This window comes from Wasmannia auropunctata, unplaced genomic scaffold (assembly GCF_000956235.1).
Source record: "Wasmannia auropunctata unplaced genomic scaffold, wasmannia.A_1.0 LD336057.1, whole genome shotgun sequence".
In the NCBI taxonomy this organism is placed as follows: Eukaryota; Metazoa; Arthropoda; class Insecta; order Hymenoptera; family Formicidae; genus Wasmannia; species Wasmannia auropunctata.
Genome location: NW_012026833.1, coordinates 667,048 through 693,515, shown reverse-complemented (window position 1 = coordinate 693,515; position 26,468 = coordinate 667,048). Strand labels below are relative to the sequence as shown.

The window sequence follows — 26,468 nt, the reverse complement described above, 5'->3', positions numbered from 1 at the left end:
GTCCACGTTAGCTTTATACACAGTACAAGAATGGCAAGCTGACCGCACTCGCATCTCGAGGGGGAACAAACAGTACTCGTTGTACCCGTGGCAGATTGGATATTTCTTCGTGGAATTCGTGCAATTGGTGACGAGAAACCAATAGTGTCTGTGTGCACCGATCCTCCGCAGGTCTTGCTGCGTAAACATCCACGGTAATCGACACTACGAATTGCGTGTCGCGGTAATATTTTTTTGAGAGAAGCCGCGCGAGTTTTTAGATCGATCACATAGCGGCGGCAGGGAAATTGAATATATTACCGAGATCATCAGTGTGCAAATGAAATTGAATATATCGTTATAGTCATCAGTATGCAAATGAAAGACCAGATCCAAGCTGTACTAACTTAATAATACAAATCGTTTATCTTGCATAATAAACGATTAACTCGGCGTTCCGTACAATACGGAGGAAAATATAGCGACGGCAACTAGGGACGGAAACTTCCTTATGGAGAGAAAGGAGCTTTTTACGGAGCTTCCGTGCAGGGTGTGGAATTCCACATCCAGAATTCGGGGTATTTAAAGAAAAAATATTTTAATTTTTTACAAATTTTAAGAAATTCTGAGTGATTTAAATAACATTTGAGTAGAGAAAATATACGATAAGAAATTAAAGGTAGAAGAATATATTTCACACATATAAGAAAAGAGATAAAATATTTTGTGTGTTATTGAAATCATTTCTCTCCCCCCGCTGAGATGAGGTATTCCACATCTAGAAAAGTTAAAAGTCTCCGTCCCTGGCTATACATAGATGACAGCTATACAAGTTTTACATGTGGAATTAATGTTGGTTTTAATTAATATAAACTATTTTATAGTTACAATAATTATAAGTTGAAGGGTTGCTTGCTGCAATATAGAGTTAGCTAACCCACGTTTTATATTACTTTATAACATTTAAAAAAACGGAGAAAATTAACTCTCTAAAATTAACTCTATAAATTCGCTTGAACTTTAGAATTCATTTTCTTCGCTGTTACAAAATGTGGATAGTTCATTGTTGCAGCAAACCCTCTTCAATTGTCATCTATACAGTTGCCATCGCCATGTCTTCTTCTCTGGGTGTAGCCAGAAAATATTCATCGCGTATCATATAAAGATTCATTGCAAATTGAAATATATTACGCACTCAATAGGTTGATATAAGTTTTGTTTCCGATCTCTCGAATACTTGCGTCAGTATCAGTCGGACGTAGGAATCAAACGGCTGGAGCTTTATATCGAAAATTGATGGCTCGAACGTGACTAACGACTAGTGACTCGATATTTTCTCTTAACCTGCTTTCAATCCATTCGTTTCCCCTCCTCCTTCGCGATCGTCTCCTCCGCGAAACGTTTGTCTAGTGACTCGCCTAATTTTACCGCCACATTTTCTTATACGACTGCGTAAATGCGTTGCTAAATGATTCGGAATGATTTCGAACGGGACAGCGAGTGGCGCAATTCGTTATCTTTTATAAAGATCACCGACACGTATCGGATTCTTCGGTGCGCACATTGCAACGCGCTGCAGCAAGTTACGTGTGTAAACCGAACATATTTCGGCGTGGCCAGGTCGAGATCTGTATACGGATGCAGGAGATAGACGGGCGAGCGGAGATCAAGCGTGGTATACGCGGCTTTGCATTTCGACTGGTTTGCATTTCTGGTATCCTGTTTCTAAAGCGACCCCTAAAACTAATATCACTTAGAGATATATTCAAAGGATAACGATTGAAATTCGAAATCGCGGTTTAGCCCCCGTTCTCCCGTAGATGAAAGTACGAACCTCCACGCGCTCGCCGCGCTCACCGTCGTTAGTCGATTTCGGATTGTGTTCCGCGCGATAGAGATAGGTAACTCTCCACCACATCTGACACCGAAAGTTTATTTCGGCGAGCAAAATCCCGAACAACGATTAATTCCCAAAAGCATGCAGCTGTTGAAAATGTACGAATTCTAAAAGCTACTAAATAATATCAAATATTTAGCTACTAAAAGATATCTATATACTAAAAGATTAACAAAAATATCGTGTCGGAGTCATGTGTTTTCAGAGTAGATGATAAATTATCCACATCGTCGTTATCGTTTCACACGTTTCGCGCCACTTTTTTTCTGCAAGTAAAAGCTAGCAAAAGCGAGAAAGTATACAGAGGAGATACTTTTTACGTACGACGCGCATAATACCGCGTGCGAAAAAGAATCGATCGCCTCTTCTTCTCGAACGGCACAATGAGATCCATTTGACGCGCGCTCCGTCGGCGCTCGCCCGGCGAATCGCCGCCGCGTCGCGCCACCCCGGTGAGATATGATCTATTAAGGAGCGCGCGGACTTCTCGCGCGCGCGACGAAGTTTTCAGGGGCAAGCACCTGTGGAATATACACCCATACCCAGAAATCCCGGCGAGGCAGCCTCTCGTCGTCGGCACTTCGCGCGGCGAGATTCGAGACTCGGGGCAGTCGTGGGTGGCCGACGTCGTCGCCGCCGGGGAACGGGGGTGCGGGCGGAAGGGAACGCCGTGACCGAGGTACACGGGTACGTTTGATTGGACGAGAATGCTTTGGCGGCGAATCGGCGGCGGGGTGGGAACCACCACCGTCCCCGGTGGGGTGGGGGACGGTGTGCATGGGGGTGTGCGAGGGGGTGCGAGAGAGTCGCAAAGTCGCGCGGGCTTATATAAACGCCGCGGCGGACGGTTCGCCTTCGCAGAGCCGTATCAACCGTCGCTGGACGACACGCCGCCACATCCCGTCGCAGATATTCTTCGGCAGGCCCGCTTTCACCGCAGCTATAATATCCGGCCTCCCATCAGCGTCGAGGTACGTGTCCATTTTTATACACGCGTTTTTCCATTTTTCCTTCGCGCGCGTGACGATTCTCCCGGAAATTTTAAGAAATGTCTTGCAAGTGTTATTTTTGTCGCGTATATACAGTTATATAGATCTTTGAAAAAAAAGATTAGAATAAAATTTTCCGTAACGTAAAACTGTTAAAGTCAATAATCTCTGAATTATAAACGATCGAAGATTAAGTTACTTCCGAAAATAATTCTCTTCAGTTCTCTTTTTAAAAGGATATATAAACTATGATTTTAATTTATTTTTCATATAATAGAAATGAATAATAGAATCTCATCCCCCGCTCAAGTTCGTTTTAAGATTGTGTGAAGATTTGGTTCTCGGGGTTAGAGTTACGAAGATACCTCGAAAGTTCATTCTGCCGCGGCAACGCGGTGTTAGCAACAGCAATCTTTCAAATCGGATGATAAATTGCACGCATTCATATAATTCCTGCAGTTGGAGAAGTAACTCCTGCAACACTTATGATTACCCAGTAGTAAATTCTAGCGCTATATGTCTCCCAGTAGTGAGACCCCGCCGCTGCCGCGAACAGTAGTAAGACTCTACGTTACGTCGGACAGTAATAACTTCCCCGCACAGTTTGTCTGTCCCGTAGAAGTTATTGCGGATGTTTGGAGAATCCCTACTCGTTCTCTAGTATAAACAGGATCATTCGCGACGTATATTATTATACTTTAGAAGTTGGAACTTCAACTTTACTCGATATCACGTGGAGACGGAAACAAACTGATACGAATTTTCTCAAGAAATTCGGGATTTAAATAAAGTCTCACAAAAATAGAGCGAAATATTTTATAAAACAGTAATTAAATTGAATAATTAAAATGTTATATAAATTATCAACATCAAACGTTGATTAAAAGAAAATTCCATTATGTGCACTCTGTGAGATTATGTGTAATTTTGCGCGAGAGAATATTACGTTTGCTTTATTAACGATAACGCTTCCTCGAAAAAAATCTCTCTTATCGTGACAGATAAAAAAATTTACTTCGCGGAAATAGATTAAAAAAAAAGAGTCCACCTTGATCGCTGCTTTTGATGCGCGGGGGCAAAAGTTTCTGGGGTGACGAAACAAAAGGCAAGATAAATAATTTTATCACGAAGAAATTATTTCGATTAAACAAATACCGCAGGATGTTTCGCGCGCGGAACTTCGTACAAAAATATACTTCGCGGAAATAGAAAAAAAAAGAATACACCTCGATCACCGCTTTTGGTACGTGAGAACAAATGTTTCTGGGGTGATATTCAGTGGTGATGAAACAAAAGACAAATTCCATCGCGAAGAAATTATTTTGGTAAAACAAATACCGCGGAATGGTTTGCGCGGAAGTCTCGGCTGCGTAAATCCGCCGAAATGCGGCGAATTGCGTTTGTTCGAAAGCCCTCCGGGCGCTTGTCGGAAAGGTGAGAGGAAACGGCACGGAAAGAGAGGAGATTTCATTCTAATCAAATATTGAATATCCCACATTGAATCCACTCCTATCAAGGAGCTTTTACGGACTATATGATACAATTAAATAATAAAAATTCATTATTTGCTCTTAAAAATTAAAAATTAAAAGTCTCCCCTTCGTGCTCGCGCGCCCGGAGAGACGTAAAATACGAAATTTCATCGTTGGAAAAATTTTATTACACCTTGATGCGAAATACGAGAGAATTTTTATACAAGTTGCAAGATCTTCCGCGAAAATGTTTAAAGAAAGAAGCGATTTCAAATTCATGAGGAAAATTCTTGCCAACGAAATTGATACGAGGAATATTAGAAGCATCTTGCATAAAAGTCGACCTGGATGGATATCGCCGCGCGTTTTCGCCGCAAAATACCCATCGTTATACCAAACGTTACGTTCATTCCACACTCGCGAAGCGCGATCGCGGTCGAAAGGGCAACATGACATGCGTAGCTTGTAGCAGCAAAAGGATTAATTGTTGACAGATAAAGCGCCTAATGAGGCGCGCACACCGCAATAACCAATCGCGACTCCGCAATGCTATTGCCGGCAGGTAGGAAGGAAAAAAAAACACGACGGGTATTTCGACACAAAACACAAAACCGCAGCGAAACGCATTATGATAATTTGCAATCGATTAATATCTAATTACAGTCCCGGACATTATCGCGAACGCGGGCGCGGAATTACATGCAGCGCGTAGCCGGATTACTCCGCGATGCGTATCCTCGTAATTTCCCCTTCAATTGCGCCACGATTGATTAATAAGGCCGTCGCTAATCAGTTGTTTGAATTGCGTGTAATTGCCAGCTTAAAAAATTAACGTGGAAAGCTTTTCTCAACAAGCAATTTACCGAATGACTTAAAAAAGCGAAAAGTAAAATAATTTGTAAGTTCTTTATTTAATTTCATAGAAGATAAAAGAATTTACATGACACGAAAATGGCACTTTTTTTTCGTGTAAGCAGTAAAAGCCTGTTGGCACGCAACTTTATACGTTTTCGTCTGAAACTTTTTACGACTATCACGAAAAGCATTAACGTTCCTTCCGCCAATCAGACAGCCGTTTCATTCACGTGAATATGAAAGAAAAAAAGAGAAATTGTGACATTTTATTGCTTTCTGAAAGCTTCGCATTTGAATCAGTTATTCGATAATGTATTTCATACTTCCGTATTTCTATAATCTGTGCTATGAGAAAAATCTGAATTTTTCATGAGATTTGTATTTAAAAATTTATGAATATTTTTAGATCTGGGATTACCTAGTCATAAATAACATGATTGAAATCTCTTTATGTTATATGCATTTTTTAAATTACAATATATGATTATTCCTAGACTTTCTTTATAATACTTGTAATATTGAACGATTCTGTTATATTAATTAATTTCCAATTAGAGCGGCCAATAAAAGATTCTAAAAAAATATATTGCAAAACGAGATATGCACACAGTTACGTTAATTATAATAATTGTTAAAAATTAAATTCTAAAAGAGAAAAGGCAATGAAATTGGCATAAATGTGCTTGTGCTTCTCGTCGGGAGGATAAAATTTGAAAAGGCCGAAAAAGGCCGAATTTCGCTACGGCAACCGTTATAATCGATGGTCAAATATTTACGCACAATGGTTTGCGGGCAGCAATGCGAGTAAATATTTTACGATTGACTTTAGATAGAGACGTGTTCGCCATATTTACGAAACGATTAACGACGATGGTCAGCGGCGCGCGCGGAGTGTTACGGCGCCACGCCGCGCCGGCAGGAAATTGTTGGACGAAAGGATTGGCTCCAGAATTAGCGACAAAAAAGCAATGTTGTCTGAGCGCGTTTTTGCGAATATTAACTATAAACGAGAAATGAAGAAGTTAATCGCAGTTAATTACTTTTTACGAATAACGTTATTTGAGTATGAGATACATATCTCTTAATAAATATTGATACGATTTTAATAATTTTTGTAATTTTAATAATAACGCTGCTTTAGAAGTAAGCGAGCGAGAGAAAGAGGGAGAGCGACAGAAAACATTGAAATAAAACAAAATTTATACGAATAAAACGTCTCTCGTATTATTCAAAAATTATTGCTCGAGGAAGCTTATTAAAAGTATAGAAATAAAGTTTATTAAAAATCGAAATCGTGGAATGTTTTAACTTATAGAACATTTTAAAAACAGTAATAACAAGGGAATAAAAGAAGTGACCTAGTATGGAAGTAATAAATGAAGCTCTGATTCTTGAAGTCGTTAAACCCGCCTGCGATCGGCGGATTACACGACGATACAGTGATTGCACTAGTCATCTCTCTAGTCCTAGGTTTCAAAACGAGATGACGCACTTTTCGGAATAATGGCATTTGTATAAACCGACGGCAAGCAAATTGCGCTTCGCACACAAAACGGCTCGGCGGACGAGGGACGTGACGAGTAATGTCATTTTGCGACGATACGTCCGTGAGTTTCGTATGAATGGACTCTTGATGGTAGCGAGTTCTACCTGTAACCGGAACACGTTTTAACTTTCACGCTCAACGATATGAAAGCCGCGAGAGAGAATATATATCTCGTCCCGCACGGACGCGATATATTTCTCGCCGTGTATGGTACTCGTAAACTGTTTAAAGTATTTATCCTCGCGGTGTTCGCGCTACATATGCGCAGGACGGGGACGTGTATATTTCAATATTCGTTTTATAATATACGCAATTTTAAATGCGTTCATGCGAGTGGAATGAGCGGCGTAGAACGCGTGTCGCTGATTTGCAAAATACTGTTAATTTAATTTACTGCGTCGCGCTGCGCCGGGCGACATTACGGGATGTATGTACTTTACACAATACGCTCTTTTTACACCGAGAAACTTTGGGAAACATATATCGCTAACGAATCGACATTGCATGTAATCGATAAAAATCGCTCACGGGTATAGATCTGTTTCGAATATATACGATTTTGATTAAAAGTCGCATATTTCGTTTTTTCTGTGTAGGTGAATTAATGACATTTTTATTCGATTCTGGAGAGTAAAAAAATAATAATAAAATAAATTTGTTAATAAAATAGAACGTGTAACAAAACGCAATAATGAATTACTGCATGAAATCGTAAACAAAAACGTAAAATAAAACGTCAATGCATAAATTTACTGAATAATAATAACAATAATGTCTAGAAATCTGGGTATCGCTTTTAAGTTTGCCTAACAATAATTAAACTTTAGAAAAGAGGAAGCAATTTTTATTGTTCCCCGTGTAATTTTACTCGGATTTATATTGCAGACCGACCTCTTTAATCATGTTTGCAGTCAAACACAGGTAAACTGGTTTTACCGCAACGAAAATTCTCGGGAGAGCTAAATGTTTGGAGCGCGAAACCTGGCCGGGGATATCATTGATTTATAGATAAACTCGGTCGTTTCTTATTGCGGCGATCGTAGAAATTCCAGTAGATTGAAAAGCGGTTTAGCTTTTAATATTAGCGTGAGCAACCGGATAAGGAACGTACATAACTGATTTAACGACGGCGATGTTTCTTCTGCCGCTTATCGTTTATCGGGTTTGTTTTCCAGGGTTCACCCTCCTTTGTTTACGGATTTTATTTATCCTGAACGTTATTTCTCTTTGACGTAAAATTATATTAAACACCTCCCTGTTTATCCCCGTGTAACTAATTTTCGAATTAAAATCTTAAATTTTTCATTGCGGCTAATGAAAACAATTTATATTCCGCGGTCATGTCGTCTTAGAAAGTAAAATGAGATTATCATTACAAAATGTATAGTGTTTGTACAACATGACGTAATGTCGGGAAAAACATCGAAATATCTGAACATCGAAATGTCTGACTTCTCCTGAGAGAGTTTTCGGGCTGGGACAAGCATGTGAGAGTCGAAAAGCTGCCGAAAAAAGGCGCTTCTCCAAGAAAAACACCATCGAGATATTGTTTCCATAAAGTAAACACGGAGGCTAGTTTGTTCTTCTTGATCGAAAAGATACGGCAGCCTCTTAATAATAGAGGTCGGAGCAGTAAGAGCTCCGAGGCTTACGCGTATCGTGAAAAACGACGGGACGGCGCGGGCGCGGCGGCACCTAGTTTATTTCTATGCGGATAAAGATACTCGAAATTCAACGGCTTTTACGCTACATTATTTTTACCCAAAAAAATAAAATAAAAATAAAAGGCAAGCATATATCGATAATTAATGGGACAGCATTAACAGAAGTCGCGATCCAATACAGAGGAATAAATTAATTACTTTGATAATAATATTATTAATATTCTTGTTTATTTGACATTTTGCAAAGCGAAATGACACAAAAGTAACGTTAATGTATAGATAGAATATAAACAAGTTATTTTATTATTTCCAAAATTGCGGAAATTTAATAAATATTTAGTTTTAATAAATATTTAATAGATTTTAATTTATTATATACCATAGATATTTAATTTTTAACGTCTTCTCTAAATTAATTTTGACAGATATTTTAGTAGATTTTAATTTAATAGATATTTGATTTTTAACGTATTCTCCAAATTATGCCAAAATTAATACGGAAAAATGCGTCTCATCAGAACCGCTTTTTGTGTGAAAAGCGAATAATGATAAACAACATCGGATAGTCTTGTTTTCGGTGTTAAAGCAAAATGATAATGATTACGGAAGTGTTGGAAATCGCGAGTTACCGTTAGTTACTACACAAAAAGGAAATTGGATAATTAAGTACAATTGAATGAAGCAAAACATATTCTGCGACATCATCAGTCATTTCACAAACTGCGACGCGTTTAATTACAGTTTAATTAATTAAAAACTAAAACGCGTAATGTTATAAAAACCGATAAACGTGGAAGATACCTCCGAAATAAGCTACGTAACGTTGCAGCAATATTTTAGACACAAAGATGGCCAATAATTCAAATTTATTACACTCCCGAGAAGATTTCGGTAAAATTTTTCATCTCACGCGCTACTTTTGATGTATTAAAAATATAACGCGGATACGTATGTAGTTGCTTACAAAGTAAGATATATACAATTGCTGTTTCATTTTTAGGAAGCTCTTTACCGGGACGCGTTGCAAAAAATAAAATGCATGCATTAATGTAAACGGAAACGTGAAAAAATATATAGATTTCGAAAATAATTCGTATTGGTATAGAATGTATCGTCTCTTTTAATACATTTTACATGACGAGAGAGAGAGAGAGAGAGAGAGAGAAGATGCACTCTTTTGTCCATTTATTTATTTTTATATCCACGTCGATCCATGCTGAATCAATTTTGTGTTTACTTAAATGGTCGTTAGTCTAACAGAGAGCCGGTCCGGTGAGACCGGATCCAAACCGGCAGGATCCGTAAAAGCTCGCAATTTTGTTATAAAACCCGTAAAATTGTGTACCTATCACGGTGTACGAGCACCATACACCGGCTTTACGTGGCACAACAGCTGTGCGCGCCCGTATGTGTATTCAGTATGCGCGAAATCCCCCGAGCGCTTAAAGTTAGATCACCGCAAGATTACAGCGAGAATGGTAATTTTCTCATGCAAGCTTTAGCTTTATCGTGACGTAATAGCGTTATCACTTCGGTCGTCGTACGGCAAAATTTATCTTGTGCGTGACGTGAAATAATACAAGGCTCGTGTTTTGATTAATTGCTTATCGTACAAGATCGTCGATCGGCCTGACTTTTGTTAGCGTCCCGACAAATTTATCGATTCGATCACAATAGAAAAATTTGTGATCTCTTTTCTTTTTAATAATCCAATCGTTATCGTTGAATTGTTTTAGCCTCGAGTATACCGAAGCGGCACAATTCTCGCGTCGATCTCTCAAAGTCGTCGCTATTACAAAACGAGGACTGTTTAATCAGCTGTCGAAGCTTTCTTGAATTAACCTTATGATGAATTAATTTAATTCGCACGATGGATCTTCACCCGGCGGATTTCGATCAAGTGCCAAGCGACGGCTAATATATAAATGTCGGGGGAACGATACATCATTCCGAGAAGGGCGTACATACGCGCGATGAGAGCCCCACTCAACACTAAGCCGCGCGCCCGTTATTTCGTTGCTTCGTTCTCCGCTAATATCTTGTCACGGAATTATACTTCTAATTACAAATTGACTGTAACCAATCCTGCAGTACTTTAAGCGACATTCGAAAGAGGCCAATTAAAAAGAGACCAGAAAACCCATCTTGTTCAATTTAACGAGCTTAAAACTACTCTACCGTTACGTTTTAAATAAAATGTCGAGAAAGAATTCTCGTTCGCTTTGATATGATTTTATTTTTATTGAATTCGCGCGTGCGACGAAATTTTACAGCGAGTCCACGTATCTGCGTCGCGTCGCGGAACATGCTCGTCGTTCGCGCCGCTCGCGAAATTCTCAAAGTGACTCGAAACCGCGGATAGACAACCACGATAACAATGGCAGCAATGACGAGCGACGATGAGAGGGAAAAAGGACTTCCCCAGGAAACAAAGGCGCTTCACCCGTGGCACACTAGCAAAGCGAAGGGCTGACGAAATTCCACCACGTTGTGGAATTTTGCCGCCGCGTGCGTGAAATGCACTACGGTCCCACGTCAGCAAGTACCACGTTCGACATCTTTTTTAATCCCCCGTAAATTTTCGGAGAATTTTATCTCTTCTTCTTTCTCTCTTTTTTTAAATATTTAATATATAAAGTAGTACATTATACTCTTCATATACAATAATTATTCTTAATCCTTCTGTTTTAAATAACGAGAATTAACTTATTTTAGCTTTAAGTACGTATTCAGCTAGTAGTTCCTCTCTTTCTGTACCCCGCACGTTTTAACTGTTTCTCAAAATAATCCTTTCCTAATGCAAATGCAAATATCCGTACGGAAGATCGAAAATAATGGGACGTGCGCCGAAAAGGTCAAAAAGAGATCTCCTACGCTAGCTACATAAATTTTTTGAAATAATATTTGCGGTTCTCAAGAGGAAAAACAGTGCCTGGTTGTCGGACGTGCACTGAATCTTCGAGTGTTTCTTAAGTTTATCTCCCGAAGTGGAGCAACGGCAAAGTCAAGCATTCTTAGGATTCACGTACCGTCGCGTAAATCGTATATATCGGACGGAAAGTTACTTCCGCGTGGCTATCGCAACGATGAGAAGTCGAATGTCAATATCTCGAATTACGAAGCACGGAAGTGCTCGTCTTGACGAACGGAATCTCAAAATTAAGTTTGGGACAGTACGTACGAGTATTGTCGTAAGTATGTGTCGCCTATGGACTTTACTTTCTAACAATCTCACTGTAATTGTTACAAAGCCAGCATCCTGGACCTTAAGGGCAAACAGACGAAGAGACGGAAGAGAGAAACGTGTAGACAGCTCTTAATTACAATTTTATTCAATTATTTCATTCAGTTTTCCATTAAAGTCTGGTAAACTTTCGAGAAGCGTTGAATGTTCTAAGCGAAGATTAGAATCGAATAATTTGTCTCCGTCTCGACGAAAAGTTATTTCCGTCCGTTTTGTTTAAAGAATTTTAAACTTGGTAAAATTTCAATTTTATGTTATTTACCTGTGACTCGAATCGCGATATAGAATGATTGATTAATTTCAACTGTGACGTAACAATTAATTTTGACAGACTAGAAATGATCTTATCGAATTTTATTGCGGAATTTAAATGTTAAAAATGCACGAGATCATTAACTCGAACGGAAGACAGTAATGGAAACAATGATTCACGATTCGGGTGCGGAATGTATCTTTGGGCGAAGAAACTTCTTGCGAAATCATGAGCCTCTTTTTCGGGATGACTCGGGAGAATCTTATTTCGATACGGGAAAAGTATGAAAGCGATGAAAATGACGGTCTAGACTCTAGATGAAATAACTCATCCTCATCCTCGATATTTTATTAATCCATGGTGGTTTTCGGAAAAGTTGATCCATTATTTACGAAAACACGCTGTATCAATTCCGTAGTAAATAGAATTTCGTAGCCATGAAATGGTAATAAACGTATAATATTTACGGATTGTCTGATTATTTATATGAAAACGTTAGGGTTGCAAGTCGGCAATAGATTCTCGTTAGCGCGTTCGAAACGCAATTGCGTATCGCGCCGAACTTCACGGAGCATGGAGTAAGGGAGAATTCACACCTTGGCAAAAAAAGCAGAAAGCAGAAAAGCAGAAGCCAATTAATTGATAACTTAAATTTATCAATAACTCATTTAGTTATATCAAGTATGAACAAGTGTAGCACTGGATAGCTAATTGTAAGTGCACCTAATTCTGATTCGGCTTCTACTGTTCTGTTTTCTGCTTTTCTCTCAAGATGTGAATTTTCCCTAAGCCCGTGAAAGTCTACCGGCGGTATAGGAGCATCAATCTCGAAGCGCAAAGAGGTACCCGGTGTGTACCGGAACTATCAGACTCAGGCGCATGCCGCGCGCGAGGTGTAAATTTTTAAACGGTTCACGCTTCCCCCGAAAATCCGGATAACCCCGCAAATCCCACGTATCCGCTAAATCCCGCGTGTTAGAGTCGCGAGCGAAAAAGACGATATAGGCACGATCAAGACCTCATTAACGATGATAATCCTATAAAATCGAGATGAGTCATAAACGCGGCTGAAATGAGACCGTCGTTACAAAAATCGCTCCTCTCGTTTTCTTTTTTTTCTAGCACGGCACCGGCGGGGGGGGGGTGGGGATAACGTCTCCGAGCAAATATTCTCCTCATAAGGGCATCCACGCATTGCCGCGCGTTCGCCGCGTATAGCCCGTGTATTGACCGTCCAGCCGCTCGTAAAAGTCGCGCTAAACTCGTTATTGGAGGAGCAGCGAAGAAAGGCAGATCCATCTCGTCTGCTCCCACGTCCGTTCTCATAACCTGCGATATACTTGCGCCGAGAATTTAATTTTCCCGATGTGACGTGCGTGAATAAGCGCGAGTGATATACGTGTCGCACAATGTGCGCATCGCCTTATCCGCGATAGAATCTCGACTGTAATTCCAACGACCTAACGACAGAATCTGAAGCCAGTTCTAAGAAACTCATATGTATTTAAAAAAAGTCTTTTTTTTTTGGAAAAATTGATCTTATAAATTCATTGATCAATTACAGAGAATCGATGTATCGTCGTGTGTATTCATCGCTATTCGAGTTATGCTAATGGGATTCGCTATCCAGCTATACCGCTGCCGGATCCCACATGCACGAGTGAAATGCCAATATGGCTGTCAATCAACAATAACAGCGCGCGCGGGCATTTAATATAATTAGAATTTTATCAGGTCGTTAATTGTTGGACTAGTTTAAATCTTTAAAATACAACGATGGAGTTTGTTTTGCGCGATTTCGTACAACGAAAATGACAAACACGTGCGTAATATACATGCATCACATACGCGTATAAGGCAACATTATTTATTTATTAACGCGATCAGAATCAAACGATTGGTTCATTAAGTCAATTTACATTTTCCTATATTATTCATGATGTAATTATTTTTATGACGCAAAGTATTAATACAAATCGGAGTATTAATATGAAATATCGCGAAGTATTAATGCGAATGGAACAGGATGTAATATACCGACAATAACCGTGGGTTGCGTTCTATTGGAAAGTACATGTGACCACGCTTGAATCGATTTGTCGATCGGGCTCGTCACCGGCCGAGCTGTATTTACTTGCTCGAAACCTATCTACAGGTTCCTCTCACTCTGGGAATTATCGCGTTTGTTCGCGGCGACAGAATTCCTCGACGCTATATAGACTTTATTTTTCTTTTCCGACAATCCAGCCGTACTGTAGACGAAAGATATTGCAATGGCAAGACAATTTCATAATTTTTTTTTAACCAGGTAAAGCACAAAATTTCTGTAAGCGTTGCTTTACAAATATGTAAATTGAGATTGGAGAAGAGAAGCAATTATCCTGAGATACATATTTTATGTATAAGAGTATAATTTGCGTCGGAGGACGCGCATCAAAGTGTAATTCTTTGAACGCGGGGCGCTGATCAAAACAGCGCAATCTGTATGCATCGTATTGGCTCGCGCTAATGTTCTTACAGCACAATTTTTGCGAGATTATAAACCATGTCCGCCAGCGACGACGGGCATTTCACGTTGTGCGTCATCCCATTGTCTCGTCAAATCGCGTCTGTGTTTTATTTTCGTATTCCACAGTACACACAGACGCGAGTACAGGGTAAATGCACCGCGTGCGCGCGATACACCGTCGCGATAGCTGCAGAATGCATTTAAATGCATCTACAATGTCGGCGAAGTTGCAACAACGGTGGACAATGTGTATTGCAGAATCGGCCTCGGTTGCATTAGTTGCCACTTTATCGCACGTATATGGAAACATTTCATGGAAAAAGACGTGACTGTCATTGTACGTCGGCGGAAAGTTTCCGTCTCGAAATTGCTAATGTGCCGCGACTTTTTCCATACTCTTAGTACCCTTCAAATCAAATAGAATTTTGAAATTTTTAATAAATAATATTAAAGAAATTTCGTGGATTTCGCAAATATGTGATAAGCGATTTAAAATTTTGTAAAATATATTTTACAACATCTGACAAACGAAGTATAATAAATAAAGTATAATAAATAGCTATAAAATATTCAGTAATCATTTGAGATATTTAATATTATTAAAAATAATAATATATGACGTAAATAGAAATAATTGGATCTTAAATATAATCCTGAGAAACGTAAAAATACAACTTGCAGACGTAAGATATTTAGAGATGAATATCGTGCATTATGAATGATTAAATTCTATTTATAATTAAACTAATCATACGAGATGACGTTCCGAAATGGCCGCGCGTTAACTTTCACATGCTCGGCCGTTCGATATCGCTCAGAATTCCATAAATATCAGCTCGGAATAGCGCTTGCGAGAGAGATAAGCGATTGGCGTTCATTCGAATTTAATCAGGCATGGCCCTTATCATCGTGCGTGCGCGAATTTTGGCATCCGTCGCGGTATCGCGCGCACACACTGAATAATGAAGAAGGACAAAGTAAGGAAAAAAAGGGGCTGCGAGTGGTCAACGCGGTACTTGGTGCATGGAAAAAAAGTCAACCGTTTTAATAAGTAACTTTCAATTCTATCACTTGAACGTTTCGGCTCTGATTTGACGCCCTTCGTTCTCCGCATACATGATAAGCATTATGAATTCATCCATGCATGTGTCACTTATATAATCGGTCGGTAAGCCGAATAATTTTAGAAAGAGGCAATAGCCTAAAAATAATAACACGCCCTAATTTTTTTTATATCGTATTTCCAACTTAAATAAAGATTGAAGATAAAACACGTACCAAGCGTGGCAGAGAAAATAGATCAAAAAGCATAAAGTGAAATGCAAAACATTAATAAATAAAATGTAAAAACAAGTAAAAGCGAAATAAAAAAACAGAAGTTGAAATAAAAATTAAAAAAAAAACATGTTAAATCGATATTCGAAATGTATCGAGTTTCTCGAGAATTAATTGGTTCTCTCGCTGCGCTGACTTCGTGAGCGGCTGTCATCGCGGAGATTTTGACAGTTTTATGTATTGAGGTTATTGTGTGTTGAGTTGTGGTTATACATTTTTAAAAATTCAAAATAACACGCGCACGCGAAACCGCGCATCTGTGGCGTCTAGTAAAAATTTAAAAAATATAAAAGACATGAAAGACGGGATGTAGTGTTCGCAATTGCGATCAACATAGAATGAGACAAGTAAGAACAATTGCATTAAAAGACCGAAATAATTCAATAAATAGATAGCGAAGTCAAGGAAAAAATGGGCATAATTAACAGCTTACTGAGAATTATATACGAACAACATACGCGTATGTTTTTTTCTCAATTCTCAATTTTCTGCGTGGTGTAAGAGAATTCCATGTCTGATTGTAAATTAAGACTTTTTTTAATAAAAAAGAAATCGTCAACTATTGACGTTAATGACAACCGATTTAGTACGGAAACTAAATCGCTACCGCGAGTCGAATCGATCTAGCAAGTGGGGAAGAATAATACTGTTATTGCCGAGTACAGGAGCCGAGTGCAGAACCCGTTCGCGGCACATATTTTCATTACGGAGGAACGAACATTTAATAACGAAATGGACGCGAAACAACAGACTGAAAAGGTGAGATGATTGAATCGTGTCATAATTGCGCAGTCAGTCGCATATATCGCGGCATCGAAATGGACTCTCTTTTTTTTCCTCTGCCACCGTCTTGTTACTTCAGAAATAATATTTGCCTTCTGTATCGTAATGAGACTGCCAAGACATTTTCAATTTTGACACAGATGCAACAATACCAAGTGTTATCGATATGAATAAAAAAAAAGTCAATAAGGGGAAAGAAGTGCAAAAAGGATGACGAGTGGAATTTTTACCGAGGAATATTGATGATACTTATTTCAAAAATTGGTATGAAAAACACATCTTTCTTGGGCGGAAACCACATAATTTTATGATATTTATACGTCGTAAGATGGATTCGCGTCGTTCCTAATGGTGAGCAAATATTTTTCGGCGAGGAACGCGACCACTTTGCTCCGCGCAGACGGACGAGAATAAGAGCGCTTATAAAGGACGGGAGGGACAGGAAAAAAACTCGCCGGGATCGCAGGACTGGCAACGATCGGCACACAAGTACAGTTTCTGGATCGAAACTCGATTATCACGTTATTAGATTCACCGCGGTTACGACGGGCACTACCGGGAACAATTATCGGGAACGTATTTTCCAGGAAAATAAATTTTTACGTCGGGAGGGAGGGGGGGGGAAGGAGGACTAATGACGTTAACCGCGCGGTATACTTGGGCATACCCTTACGTCGCGTCGCCGCGTCGGCTTTTCTTTTTGGATATGATTTGATTTATCTCGCCCGCCTCGTTCATGCGGGCGGCGCGGGCGGCACGGTGTTACGCCTAAGTAAGTCGGGGAACGATAAATTCGACGGAATTGCGTAGATTTATAGTCCCCGCGGCTTCTCCCGGGGGTTGCAGTAAAGCGACGACGGCGCCGGAGTCGTCTAATCCGCATTAATGGCAACCGGGGAAAATTAAACGCAAACTTTAAGCGTTCTCGAAACGTTAACTCCAGTACAGGGCGTCTTTCTGTCTTTCTGTTTGCCTTCAATGTTATGCGTATGGAATTAAAGCGCGGAAACGATCCATTTAGGTGGATATTACGAGCGGAGAAATGACTTTAGAGAAGTCGTATAACTTGAGAAATATGGAGATTTATTTTGTCCGCGATCACAGCAATATAACACAGCGATATAGATTAATAAAAGCAGTATACTTTTTTTTTTTTAAAGCTTTCTATATATGCGTGTGCGTGCATTGACGCAAGTTTACAAAAAATTCAGGTTTAATAAATGGGGACATTTGTCGAATTTTGAGAACAAATGTTTTGTGCAAAATAACAATGAAAACAACGCGAAACCATTTTCGCGCGTGATTATACATGTTGTATTAATAACTCGGATTTGGTGTGCGGTGAAAGAGAGAAATAACGTTCCGCGACACAGAAGCGTAAACGCGTCGTCTTTCACGAGCGAAAATAAATACGTGTGGATATGGTATATCAGCCTGTGGCCATCAATTATTGCGAACGAGGCGAATCCAATTATCCATCTATACTACAGGGCAGTATTCAAAGCGCGAGTTGTGATTATACCGTAAAATGCTGATTGAATAAATGCCAAAAAAAAAAAGAGAGGAAGAAGGAGAAAAATAAGTGTTCTGCGAAATTCGTAGGGAATAAAGAGGCAAAACAAGAACTACAGATAAAGTTTCTAAATGTCGTTCTGTTTAGTGCACTTTGAGATGTATACCGCTCAGACCTGCAGCTACATTCTGTATCACTTGCAGTCTCGAAATTGAAAATAACGATCTTGTTAATTGCTAGCTTTCACCTTAATTCCAATCGTAATTATCTCGCTAAGATTCTCATCCGTGTATTTAGTGCATAAGTATTACGATGGTACATCATTAATGGAGCAGCGCGGGATATTGTTAAAGATATTCCGCGTCGTTGGGCTGAAGACGTTCTATCTTAAGGACCAGATAGCAGTTCTAAATCCTCCGCGTTGCAACGTCAAGCCCGTGGCACATGGAAAAACGTGAAGCAGTAAAACGTACGCAGTAAGCAAATCGGCCAATCACAATAAAAAATGTAAAGTACACTGTTAAATCTATAGTGTCAAATTTAACCTTAGTTAAGTCGCCACTGCTCCTACTTAATAAATAGTTATTTTTAACTAAAACAGTGGGGTTAAATAATTTAAAAACAGTTCAAATCTAACCCAAATTTGGATTAAGTTCCATTGTTTTATTTAAAAATAACCATATTGTTTTAGTTAAAAATAACTATTTATTAAGTAGGAGTAGTGGCGACTTAAGTAAGGTTAAATTTGTCACTATAGATTTAACAATGTAACAATCTCACGTTCTCTACTGTGATTGGCCAATTCACTTACTGCTTTACGTTTTTCTATGTGTCATCGGCTTTACTGTTATGCGGGTACGCTGCTAACTCGGCAGAACGCGAGAGACATGCCTCTGCTCGTATACATTATCATCGGATGACGGCGGGACGTTCTTCGTGGGTTGCGAGTTGAATAGTTTGTTAGCCGAGAAACCGCGCCAACTTTTCTCCATACATATTCCGACGTGGTCCATTGTCTCGTCTTTCGCTCCTTCAACCCACCCCCGCGATCTTCATCCCACCCCCTGTTCTTACTAGACGTTTCGTTTAACAACGAACTTTACGCGCCTTGAAAGATACTTGGAAAGATACGCGGACCGCCCGTGGCTTGGTTTCGGAACAATATTCGTATTGCTCGACTAAAATTGCGGTATAAGGCTTTGACTATATAAATATGGACTGCTAGGTCTCCCCACTTTTACTATGTAAAAGACATATGTCCGGTGTCGCCGAGCTGAAGTTGGTTGAGGTATCGAACTTTTTTCGAACTTCGATTTTTAGACTCCATCCCAGTCAGGAAGAAAGTGTCAAATATATCAAAATGTATTAAATTGATTATGTTGAAAATTGATAGGGAGTCGGAAAAAATCTCAAATCGGCGGAAAGAAATTAAAAACAGAGTCAGCACCTTTTCTTTACACGTCGTGAACACGCTGATTTCACAGGAGCCTTCCCCTTCCCCGCAGAAAATTATTGACTGGGGTGGAGTCTACAACTTCCAGTTTGGCGACACGTATAAAATTAATTACTATCAGTCCATACTTATATATAGTCAAAGGTACAAGGTAGGCAAATCGACGATCGCTTGCCGCGTTTATCGCGACGCGATAAGAGCGCAGTGTGTCGCGAAGATGCGTCTGAGAGTTTCGCTTTTGAAGAACGTACGAATTAGCATCTTTTTAATCAACGCTGTCCTTTCTGTGACAGCCTTTTCTTATATCTTACGCCTTACATCTGGCGATACGAGATCAGCAAAGTCACGTACATTTATACAAGAAGCTAATCCTAAATAACGGATCCTAAACTAACAAAACAAAAAGCAGGCTGCTTTAACACAAGCACGCTATTTGAATAAAATATATTTGAAGTTTTCGTGTGTGCGTTTCATTTATTTCCCGTCTTACTTATTTATCTTTTTTATCTTATCAGAATATTTAGAAATATTATGTACAATTCCTGCTATTCTATCATTTGCAGCCTCAAATCTAAGTTAAATGTATATTTTTCCAAAAAGGTGTTTTACAATACTTATAGATACTCTTTCGCCAGCCACTGTCACAATTAATTATTGCTGCATATTTGAATAAGCCTCATACTTGGGAATTTTGCATCCGCCAAATTAGAATTCCACGAAGATGAAATCGCGCTAGGGGTGTCTCGAGACAGCTATTCGGTGCCCAGACCCCATTGCAGTATAGTAGGGTTGTTCGCAATTAGGAGCGTTTCTCTCCCGGGATTTGCTGCTCTTTAATCCGCGCCCATATGCACGGCGTATAGCATATCCATGGCATTGACATCGCCGTATTTCCCATTAAACGAAACTCGAGATACATATAGTAGTCCAACAGTAGAACAGTGAGAACGAGGAATATCGCGGGATTACGTGTTACAAAGGGAATGCGTGTGAACACGTCTTAATCTCATTTACCGTCGAATTTAACGCTGAATGTGACCGCCTGAGATGCCACGCGCAATATTCTGTAATGCGGCGCAGAAACTCAGATCTCCAGACGGGATCCGAACAGCTACGAATAGTTTCACATTTATATATAATAATAGCATGTCATTGTTCTAATCTTATTGTACCTTAGATGGTTTTAGACAAAAGCAACCTGATATAGATTTCCATTTCTATACTATATATACTATTCTATTCATAATTTACGATTATACAATTAGCTCTCGGTTTGGAATTATAGGATCAGTTATTACAACTATATACATATATACATATATACGATTAATTTGCTTCAGATGCAGCCCAAGATGACCGTCTTGTGTACGCTACTGACGTTCGTAGTCGTCGTCGCAGTTTCGAGTCTCACAGCCGACGCAATACCGCATAGGTAAGGTCTCATTCATGTTGAGCGATAAATCAAAGAAAAAACAAAATAGACATATCGATGAGTATTATTAGAGTATTATAAAGCTCAATGTCCACGATGCCAGAAATCGAGTCGAGATATCAAACAAAGAGAGAATTGATCAATCACATTTGAACAATTTAGCCATTTGATTAATGCGATTGATCAATTTTCTCTCCGTCCGAGATCTCGGATTTATTTTTAGCATCGTATATACATACAAGACTTTAAAATTAATAAATCAGCCCGTGTATTAAGTCATACAGAATGCCCGTGAGTTTTCTCTCTTTCTTTCTTTTCCCTCTTTTCAAAGGCTTATACACTGTAAAAGAAAAATGAATTCGATTGATGGAAAAGAATGAACTATTAGTGAATCTTTTAGCTAATCGCACCACTGCCTTGATTAATGATTAGTTATTCAACAATATTTACTTGGCGCGTGAAATTAATTTTCAAATATACTTATAAAATCAATGCAAATTCGCGATTGCTCCGTGCGCGTATTTACAATTAAATGAATATATTGGACGAGTAGCAGAAGTGCATCTCTGCTCGAACGGTTTAACCTAGTTCCCGTTTGACGACGCGCCAGCCGATAGAAAGGACTCCTGGTAACTGCAGAAATGACTCGCCGAACGACGTTTCAAACAATCGCGAAGGATAATTTCGAATTGCATGCGCGCGCGCGCGCGCACACACACACACACACACACACACACACACACAGAAAGAGGCGTATCTATTAACGTCGTCCCTGAATTATACTTGTCACAGCCATATTTTTATACAGCTCGCTCACCATTCGATTCAGCTTCCAGAGTCTCTTTTTCGCGAGAAAAAAATAGATTTTTTTACAGAGATCGCAAGTTTTGATTCTTATCGTCATTCGTCTCTTTTTCCAGTTAAATTACATTTTCTACGCGCGCTCCTTATCTCGCAATTCGATGCTTGTTGCTATACACACGATTTTCGCGACAAATCGATTAATTCCAATTTTGCATCATGCACGCAGCCAAAGTTATTGGGATCCGCAGGCTGATATAGACCAAGACGAGTTCATAGAGATACTCTCTCGCCTTAGTCGCGCTGTGATGAACCGCCCTGAGATGGAAAAGTAAGATAATGTCGCAAGTGACCTTCATATATGTTATACATAATTTATGTTACGTGGATTATAGTGCCTAGCATGTGTGGATTATTAATGTATAGTTAAATATACCTACACTGTTAAATCTGTAGTGTCAAACTGAATCTTATTTAAGTCGCTCCTGCTCCTACTTAATAAATGATTATTTTTAATTAAAACAATATAGTTATTTTTAAAACAATGGAATTTGAGTTAAATTTGAACTGTTTTAAATTATTTAACTCCATTGTTTTAGTAGTAAAAAAGATCTATTTATTAAGTAAGAGCAGTGGTGACTTAAATAAGGTTCAGTTTGACACTATAGATTTAACAGTGTAGACTACGTTTATATTGCTCGATAATATTTTAGGTTAAATTGCCAAGAAACCTTATTAAAAAGGTCTCTAATAATAATTGGAAAATCTAGTTTGAAAAGTCTCAAATTAAACCGTGGTGCAATAGAAAGCATTTCAAAAGGAATTTTGAAACTTGTCTCCTATTCAATGCTTCGCTCTATATTTGGAAACGTTATTTTCCCGTTTGTATTTCTTCCGTACCGCAGTGTGGCTCCTTTATTTGCCTTCAATTCCACGGCTTATAAATGGAACCGCTCATTTTAGGAAGGGCTTTATTTTAAAAATGTCGATAATGGATTTTCATTGTACGTGTCCTTTTTTGCACGCGGCACACATTCGTATATAGAAGAGAAATTTCGTTCCGATCAATTGATATAAGAGCAGCAATAGAAATCAGAGATGTCTGACTCTTACATACAGTTATATGCGTCGTGATTCTACCCGAAATTCGCGTTTCCTCGAAACGCGGAACGCGTGTTCCAAAGCCCTTTCTAAGATGGTCCATTCGAGTAGCAGCGAATTGACGAACCATCCATATGATCGGCACGTTCGCAGCGCCAAACGAGGAATGGATCTGGGTGTCAATCGTGGCTTCAGCGGTTCTCAGGCGGCGAAACACCTGATGGGGCTCGCGGCGGCGAATTTCGCCGGCGGTCCCGGACGAAGGCGTCGCTCGGAACAGGCGTAGATCGCGGACACGATCGCTGATGCAGAGAGATTACTACACAACTCGTAATAACGTCTCACCACACACACCCCTCCCCCCCTGCCCCGACTCCGAACCTTCCGACACACTTTGCCTCTACCTCGAGCTTGAACCACCGATCTCAGAATCGTCGTCCGTTGCCAGTGGCGTAACTAAGTGCACTCGAGCGCGCTTAATTAACCCTTCTTCTTAAATAATATCTGTAGAGCGCGTATAGACCACATACGCTTCCTCCAGAGCGCAGATATAGTATAAGTTCCCTATTAAGAACTTATCAATCAAAAATTACGATTATAGATACGATTACAGTTAATCGATGTTGATAAATTTGATCGATTTTACATTTCCCCAGTTTTTAGTCCTCGCACTTAGGAGCTTCGCACACCCTCCCCTCCTCCTCCTCCCCTCTTCTAGTTGCACCACTGGCAGTTTGCAGCAGCATCGCTAAATTGCTCTTCCTTTTGTGTCGTTTCTATAAAAGCGGTTGTGATAAAATATTGCTCCGAAAACGCTGGCGAAAATGCTTTCATTTAAAATGAATTCGAAGTAAGTGTAGCCTGTACATTTATGGTGAACACAAGTAGCGTGGATTAAATAGATTATTTATTTGTGTTCTACATTGATTCAAGTAGGGTATACAGTTCGATTAATTATTTGAGAATTGATTAATAATAAATGACAAGGGTATTTTCTAAAAGTCTTGCATAGACTAATTTAGGTCACAGATTTTCCGTTCTTCACTTACATCGAGATCTTGTATAATAATTTTACAACCCTGATTTTATGGGACAAACCACTCGACTTGCTTTTACTTAAATTATTCCTTCCTCCTTTCAATCGACGAGGGAAAACTCGAGGGCGCCGTAAAGGTATTCTCGCCAGGTATCGTTATTGCATTTTGTTCCATCGCCATATTTATTTGTTACGCGTGAGCCGCGTACCGGATTAGCAACATTTATTCGTGCCGCAAGATGGATGAAGTGGAGTAGACGTCAGCATTTCGCTGATCCAGCAAGAGGGCTCCTACGAGTCGCGCCTCCGCGAATCGATGACGCTCCGCATTTCCGGGATTGCATTTATTCCAGTCATTACTATCTGCAATTGAAATCGTATACCGCCGACGAGTATTTTCTCTCTCTCTCTTTCTTTCTCCCCCGGATCGAGCAGCGCGCGCGCCAGAGAGAATTTTCCCTTAATCCTTTACGCGCGCGGAATAATTTTTCCCCCGCACAGCATAGCTTCCGTAAACGCCCAGCTTCGTTAAACTTTCATACCAAACGACGTATTGTACGAACGCACCGCGCACCCCTTCGTCTCTCTTTCTCTTTCTCTCCTCCCTTCTTCGATATTCTAGCGACTCTTGTAAAGAAAAAAAAAAAGAAGACTCGTCGTACTTACTATGATAATCGTAATATCGATGTTGCGTTTGTTAGGTCAGGCGTTCTCAAACCTCGTTTTAGCGCCGACGCTAAAGGCAAATATATCCGCGTTGCGGTGCAAATTTCTCACCAGCAAAACCTGATTTTTCGGTCGGTCGGCTCAGAGTTACGTGCAGAAGGAACTTGTCGCGTTGGTAGCTTCGGACGATCGTATATATATATTTTTTTTTTCATTTTATGCGCATCGAGCGTTTTACGGGGCACTTCGACGTGTGTCGGGCGAAACGATTTTGAGGACCCTGCTACCTTAGGTCACTTTGTTTTACTAGCTCCAACGTCTGTCAACATCTTAGCGTCTTATGTAACACGCAACGTGCACCGGATGCACATACGCGCTTGCATAAAACAAGATCGTGTAAAAGTGCGACGTAGAGGTAGTAAAACTTCGTCCCCCTCTTTCGTGTTATAGACTACCTTAGATTTAGTCCGTAGGTCAGGGATGCGCAAAGGGAAAATGTCCGATTATATTTTAAATTACAGAAAAAAAAAATGAAGAGGAAAAAGAGCTGCTCGATGCTTTTTCGATATTCCGGCATATTATTATTGTACATCGCAAATCATATCGAGGAAACAACAAATGTCGAACGTGTTACGTGTGACTCTCTGCATTTAATTGATCTGGCTGAAATCAATCAAATTTTCAAATGAATTACTCGAAATATTAAAAATCCTTTGCTGTAGCGGGATATTTTTCAATTATGCATTAACAGATTGCAGATTATTGCAAACGCTGCGAACAATTCAATTAGCAACGAAATTTAAATTAAAATTTTCATTTAAACCAAATGCGATCCGCTGTGACATTTGGCTTGTGCATTCCTGTCAACAGGTGGTAACCAAAGCGCACAGTAAGGTATCGATAACGGTTCCGTTAATCGCTTACTCGATGATAATACGCGATATAATTGGGAAGGCTTGGAGCAACCGCTCAATAAGCCAGGTAAATTGCGCGATATCCCCAAATTATACTTCTTCGCAAGATTAACAATATAAAATTATCCGTGTACTGTCTTTACAAAAAAAAAAAACAGAGCAATGTTCGATATAAAGATAATTATAATACTCCAAGATCTTATCTCGATTATCTTTCGATTTCTCAAGAATCAACGTGTATATCGTTAAAATAATCTACAGAGATAATGCTAATTAAGCGGCTGTTAATCAATACAGCTGCAAAAGTGGATCGTAACGTTTGTCGTAAATAGAATATATTTCTATAACTATTTCGCAACACAATAATTCCTGTACTACTCCAATACTTGACGTAACGTATGATACGTCTCGTATGTTTCGATCGACGTGTTGCGCGGATCTCGTTTCGCGAGTAAATTACCTACCATTTCGGAAATAAATGTGTGCCCACGGACGAAGCGATTTGTTCGCTTAATCGCGAAATCCCGTTTGGTTATCACCGACACCCAAAGCGAATTAAGCGCGTGAAGTCGACCTGCGTTACATTTCTGTGTATTATAAAGAGATTTATTGCGCCTCTAGTAAAAACTGATCGTATAAATAAAAGTTACTTTAACCCAGCCATGCGCGCATGTTTATTCCGACAACAGTCCATATTTTCTCTTCATATCTAAAGCTACGCAACTTGCCTCTATTTGTCATTAAATTTTAGAGTGGGGGGGACACAATAAAGAAGTCTTTCTTGCAGTAAATTACAACAATGAGATAGCAACTTTTCAATACAGTCAACGTCAAAGGTCTGTTTGATTATTTCGCAAAAAAATGATAAAGGATGTAAAATTATTTTTGCAAATACTTGAAGCACCTTCAGCGGAGCGTAAAAAATATTTTTTTTGTACAGTCGTGGACACATCGGTTGCAACACTTTTTTATAGGTTTCTAATATATATTTAATATACATAATATATATATACTTTATAGATAACT

The 26,468-nt window shown here is 39.4% G+C and overlaps 1 protein-coding gene across 3 annotated transcripts; it reads left to right on the top strand.

Moving 5' to 3' along the window:
- Positions 1-2,725: 2,725 nt before the first annotated feature.
- LOC105450708 (diuretic hormone class 2) lies at positions 2,726-26,103 on the top strand. Of its 3 annotated transcripts, XM_011690672.1 has the most exons (6): positions 15,856-16,090; positions 16,409-16,502; positions 16,667-16,790; positions 20,833-20,924; positions 21,955-22,056; positions 22,980-26,103. In XM_011690672.1, the coding sequence occupies exons 4-6, from the start codon at positions 20,833-20,835 to the stop codon at positions 23,110-23,112; spliced, it is 327 nt and encodes a 108-aa protein (XP_011688974.1). In that variant the 5' UTR covers positions 15,856-16,090; positions 16,409-16,502; positions 16,667-16,790; the 3' UTR covers positions 23,113-26,103. The 3 variants fall into 3 exon arrangements, with proteins under 3 accessions (XP_011688973.1, XP_011688974.1, XP_011688975.1); XM_011690671.1 differs by lacking the exons at positions 15,856-16,090; positions 16,409-16,502; positions 16,667-16,790 and adding an exon at positions 2,726-2,847; XM_011690673.1 differs by lacking the exons at positions 15,856-16,090; positions 16,409-16,502; positions 16,667-16,790 and adding an exon at positions 19,339-19,591.
- Positions 26,104-26,468: the final 365 nt, after the last annotated feature.

Bases quoted from the DNA above. Each gene is read 5' to 3' on its own strand.
- LOC105450708 (XM_011690671.1), top strand. From the start codon at position 20,833: ATGCAGCCCAAGATGACCGTCTTGTGTACGCTACTGACGTTCGTAGTC. The intron at 20,925-21,954 runs GTAAGGTCTCAT...TCATGCACGCAG, and splicing joins GCCGACGCAATACCGCATAG to CCAAAGTTATTGGGATCCGC. The intron at 22,057-22,979 runs GTAAGATAATGT...GCACGTTCGCAG, and splicing joins AACCGCCCTGAGATGGAAAA to CGCCAAACGAGGAATGGATC.